The sequence below is a fragment of the Anarrhichthys ocellatus genome, unplaced genomic scaffold, assembly GCF_004355925.1.
Source record: "Anarrhichthys ocellatus isolate YVR2014 unplaced genomic scaffold, GSC_Weel_1.0 scaffold33, whole genome shotgun sequence".
In the NCBI taxonomy this organism is placed as follows: Eukaryota; Metazoa; Chordata; class Actinopteri; order Perciformes; family Anarhichadidae; genus Anarrhichthys; species Anarrhichthys ocellatus.
The window spans coordinates 1,859,566-1,864,068 of record NW_022280063.1 but is presented as its reverse complement, the minus strand read 5'-3'; the positions used below and the strand labels follow the sequence as shown (position 1 = coordinate 1,864,068).

At 43.3% G+C, this 4,503-nt stretch overlaps 3 protein-coding genes across 3 annotated transcripts in view; 2 read left to right on the top strand and 1 right to left on the bottom strand.

Annotated features, from left to right (window-relative positions):
• The first annotated feature begins 882 nt into the window (after window positions 1-882).
• Window positions 883-1,888, top strand: LOC116393354 (L-threonine dehydratase biosynthetic IlvA-like). Its single transcript, XM_031865606.1, has 4 exons — window positions 883-1,060; window positions 1,148-1,336; window positions 1,402-1,485; window positions 1,641-1,888. The coding sequence occupies exons 1-4, from the start codon at window positions 883-885 to the stop codon at window positions 1,886-1,888; spliced, it is 699 nt and encodes a 232-aa protein (XP_031721466.1).
• tprkb (Tp53rk binding protein) lies at window positions 1,285-3,845 on the bottom strand. The gene is made up of 4 exons (XM_031865806.1): window positions 3,617-3,845; window positions 3,300-3,422; window positions 2,840-3,016; window positions 1,285-2,719 (listed from the first exon to the last, which is right to left on the bottom strand). The coding sequence occupies exons 1-4, from the start codon at window positions 3,755-3,757 to the stop codon at window positions 2,633-2,635; spliced, it is 528 nt and encodes a 175-aa protein (XP_031721666.1). The 5' UTR covers window positions 3,758-3,845; the 3' UTR covers window positions 1,285-2,632.
• A 213-nt stretch (window positions 3,846-4,058) lies between these two features.
• Window positions 4,059-4,503, top strand: part of alg10 (ALG10 alpha-1,2-mannosyltransferase) — a 3,396-nt gene continuing 2,951 nt past the window's right edge. Inside the window, exon 1 of the mRNA XM_031865795.1 lies at window positions 4,059-4,406. Coding sequence (XP_031721655.1) covers window positions 4,242-4,406 — 165 coding nt within the window. The 5' untranslated portion in view covers window positions 4,059-4,241. The remainder of the gene's footprint in view (window positions 4,407-4,503) is intronic.

The following is a 4,503-nucleotide window of genomic DNA, read 5'->3' as shown; positions in this document are numbered from 1 at the left end:
AAGAGAGGGCCAAAACCTAAGGGCCAGACAAGGAGGACATTAATCAGAGAGGCAATGAAGAGTCCAAAGATGACCGTTAAAGAGCTGGAAAAGTCCACAGGGAGGATTTGAGTTTCTGTCCACAGGACCACTTTAAGCTGTTCGGTTCATTTGGTTGTTGTAAAAAGATAGAAAAGCTACAGAGTGCTTAAATTAGCAATGCCAGCTAGTGACATACAACACAGTACAGAAGGGTCGGTTGACTGTCACTACACAAGTCCTGTTTCATGAATGGAGCATTTCTTCTTCTTTGTGTTGTTGAACAGCAGTTAGCACCAGCTGATGCGCCATACCACCCCCTCTGCAAAACAGTATGTCGGTCAAATTGGTCAAATTCTGCATCATATTCCCCAAAACTAGTCTTGTTGAGCGGCAACGTTTGGAAATAATATGATAATATATGACAAGTCTTGTCTTTAATTTGAATTCCCACTATAATAAATAGTATAAATGGACCATGTTTACTCATATTTCTGCATAAAACCATATATGTAACAAAGTATTTATTGTATAGATAAGCGTTGTTCACCTGCAGTGGAAATGCTGACTTAAACAAGTCCACTAAGATCAGGTTGTGTTAGTAAATTGTATCCCAATATTCAATTCAATTTATTTTGTATAGCTCAATATCACAAATTTGCCTCATAGGGCTTTATAATCTGTACACGTGACATCTTCTGTCCCAGGACCCTCGAATCGTCCTGGGATTCCCCCCCCCCCCCCCCCCCTCCAGTACTTATTATTGTTAATATATACACCATTTGTTTATTGAATGCGTATGTTTTATCAGCCAAAATGCTGGCTCCACAATGCATTCCTGCTCATGAAATGTTTCTGACACAGATGGGTGAGGTGTCCGCAGACCCCATCACCCTGGACCTGCTGAGAGAAGCCAGGGAGACGGTGAGCAGCAGCCCCCTGGGTGTCATCAACACTCCCATGATCCCCTGGTGCCAGACGACCCTGCCTCTCGACATCCGCTGCAACATCCACATCAAACTGGAGAACATGCAGAGAACTGGTCGGATGAAACCACTTTGGTTCTTTCTCGCAGAAGCAGCCGCGCCTCGGCTCGTTGCTCAAGACTTGTCTTACATTTGATTGACAGGCTCGTTCAAGATCAGAGGAGTGGCCAACCAGTTTGCCAGGAGACCGAAGGGGGGTCATTTTGTCACCATGTCCGCCGGGAACTATGGGAAGTCTTTTACGTACGCCTCGAAACACTATGGGTCAAAGGGCAAGGTGGTGATGCCCGAAACGGCCCCCGTGTCCAGATCCACCCTGATACAGGTTAGAGGTTATCTGCCGACTGTTGGTCTACTTAGTGAACTTTGGGCCCGTTGTGTTTCTGTTTAAACCCAGCCTGCACCATGTACAGGAGTTTCATTAAGAAGAAGCCAGTGGGCATGGACACCAAGAGCATCGCCTCAGGACTTGCACCACCTTTTTACAGGTATCATGTGCAAGTCTTTTCTCTCAATCTTTCTCTCTGTGGCTTTAAATTATGGATGCTTGAAGTTAGATTCAGGCTTATCATTTTAGGCTGAAGACCTTCTTAATTGTTACCGATACTCATTTGTGACTCTCTCCTTTTCTTTGCATCGCAGGCACACTGCCCTTCGAGTTATGTCAGCGTTACGTGGAGGGGATTGTCCTCATAAACGATGAAGAGATCAAGGCGGCCGTGTCCACCCTCTACAGGTCCGGCCTTGTGGTGGAGCCGTCGGGCTGCACCGCGTTCGCCGCCATCGTTAACGACAAGATACCCGAGCTGGAGGGGAAGAGCGTGGTGTGCATCCTCAGAGGAGAGAACATTGGAAAGGACGAGCTCGTTAACTTCCCGGGCTGACAAATGTACACTACTATAACGTGACTTTTCTTAGTGGGAAATAAAAATAAAATACTATTCAGGTCTTCTGATGTGGAAAATCTAAATAATTGCAATGCCCATGTCATTGAGAGAACGTGAATGTTTCATGTGAGTGAAGTGAAGAGACATTTTACATTTGGTTACAGAATTCCTTTCGATGTGATCTAAAAGAACAAAGCTGCATCCAAATGTTTTAGACCACCAGTACATTTGATATTCTTGACTTCTTCGGCTGAGAGGGTTTGACTGAATATTTCATGTGTTGAGATCTGGCAGATATTCGGCCCAGAGCATTTTAGATTCATTATTCACCAACTGCTGGCATGAGACTAGTTTTAAATCAACTGTCCCTAAACCCAGAGCCCACCTTCAAACTTTTAGACACAAAAATAACTTTCTCCAAAAAGGTACAAATGACTGAAGCATGAAAAGTTGCTGTGGGAACTGTAGACAAAGAAAAAAAAAGTGTTATGACTTCCCTAACTGCCTCTCAAATGACACGAGTCTAACAACTAGTGTGAGCAGGAAAAAAAGACCATGAAAAGATATATGAAAAATAAGATATATTTTCTTTTCAGCTGGTTTACTTTCGATTAATTTGAGTTTCTGTGGAGACGAGGTTTGCATATTTTGGGACAGCAGGAAAGACATTATCAATATGAATCCAGATCTCATAAAAAAAGGCGACCATTTGTTGTTTTTTTAAAGTCCTTTTTCCCGTAGCTACATGATGTCCTTCGAGGCCATCCTGCATACAACCGCGTCCAGCAGAGTCCCACACTTCTCCTCCTGGGGGGTGATTTTATAAAGCTAAACAAAGACAACAAAAAGTGTAAGATTAAAAGATATGTCACTCTAGGTAAGAAAAAAAAAACACACAGCAAGTCCAGATAGCATGAGTCACATTAAATGAAGGCAGAGATGGAGAACCTTTTTGATTTTGGCATGATCTGTCAGCGAGGAAACATCTTCTGCTGGAACCTGGCGTCCGCTCACCCTGGCTGTGATGTCTGACAGCAGCTGGGGCTTGTCTTTGTCGTGAACCAGGACCACCAGGACGGAGTCGTCGCCATCAGAGCTCCCGAACCTTTTGAACGCCTCTGAGATCTGCATCAGGGAAAGGCATAATCAAATATGATGCATTTCTGATTTGAGTTTGTTCATGTACATTAGGGGCCCATTTATCTGATGCACAGCAAGTAGAATGAAATAATGCATTCCATGTCTAAATATTAAATAGTGCAGCTACAATAAGCTAGCAGAGCAATGTTGAAAATAACAAGTATTCTTGCACGTCTCAATTAGGTGCCGTTTTAAACAAGAAGAAGCATTTTCAGATCACAAATAGATCATGATGTAAAGAAAATGAAGCTCGGTTCTGGGTACTTACATTATTAGTAGGTGACAGGTTGAAGATTATTTCTGAGTACAGGCTTCTAGTCTTCATTTTCCCAATTTTCTGTAAGTTGACAGCCTTGTTGGCAGCTACCAGTACTTGGAAAGGATTCACCAGCTGCAAATGAAAAAGAAAGCCAGACGATGAATGAGGCGCCACCGTTTAACTGGCCACTTTAATTTCTCATTTGGTATAAAAGATAGCTGTCTGGAAAGTAATGCTCTTGTTAGCTAATGAATACATATCAGAACATGCCTAATGTACATTAGTTTGATACAAAAACGTTGCTAAAGCTGAATAAAACAGCTCACCATCGTCGGGTTAATCAGGGCACCCTTTATTTTACCCTCCACCGCACACTGTCTCAACTCTGCGGCATTTTTGACCTCCTTGAAAAGCATTTGAGTCACCCTGTGGTCGGGGAAGAGCTCTAGTTCGTGTGCTACATGCATGTTGGAAAACTATGAAGACAATTACGATTTTCCGCGCTTCACGTGAACGTCCGCACACGAGGGGGAACCATAACACGGTGACACCGCATTGGAGCTAAGTTCCTGTTTCAGGAAAACGGCTCCAAAAACTCAACAAAACGACACTTTAAAGCTTTTCCATTTGAAATGTATCATATGTGATTATGGTGGCTGCTATCACTACTGCTATTTCTCTAGAAATGTGACGCTTTACTATTTTTGCACAACCAGGAACCAATTCCTATAAAACCATTTTCGCGTCGACCGTTTTTCAGAGGCGGACCGCCAGCTGTCAAACATATAACTCTTCCGTTTAACAATACAGGACGGAGTTAAACCAGTTTCCCTCGGCATTGAGAGAGTGCAGGGCTTTTTATACGCGAATATACCGATATGCGGAATACTCCACTTTATTACAGCTGCCTTTGAACTGCGTTCACTTTTACATCGTGTTTCGTCATCAAACATGGAGAAATTTGAAGGCTACATCTTCACTGCGCTCTGCAGCACCAACTTTTTGATATCCTGCCTGCTGTTCTCCAGAGTCACTCGGGAGCAAAGGGAGCCGTACATGGACGAGGTTTTCCACGTCCCGCAAGCTCAGAAATACTGCCATGGGAAATTCAACGAGGTAAAAGTGGCTTCCTGAAAGTCGCGATGTAGCCATTAAAGGGCGTCTCTTTGTTGTTGTTGTTGTTGTTGTTGTTGTTGTTGTTGTTGTTGTTGTT

Excerpts from the sequence above, each read along its gene's own strand:
- LOC116393354 (XM_031865606.1), top strand. The coding sequence starts at position 883 with ATGGGTGAGGTGTCCGCAGACCCCATCACCCTGGACCTGCTGAGAGAA. Across the intron at positions 1,061-1,147 it reads GGAGAACATGCAGAGAACTG|GCTCGTTCAAGATCAGAGGA; the intron begins GTCGGATGAAAC and ends TTTGATTGACAG. Across the intron at positions 1,337-1,401 it reads CACCCTGATACAGGTTAGAG|CCTGCACCATGTACAGGAGT; the intron begins GTTATCTGCCGA and ends GTTTAAACCCAG.
- tprkb (XM_031865806.1), bottom strand. The coding sequence starts at position 3,757 with ATGCATGTAGCACACGAACTAGAGCTCTTCCCCGACCACAGGGTGACT. Across the intron at positions 3,017-3,299 it reads ACCTGTCACCTACTAATAAT|ATCTCAGAGGCGTTCAAAAG; the intron begins GTAAGTACCCAG and ends TCCCTGATGCAG. Across the intron at positions 2,720-2,839 it reads ATCATGCCAAAATCAAAAAG|CTTTATAAAATCACCCCCCA; the intron begins GTTCTCCATCTC and ends GTCTTTGTTTAG.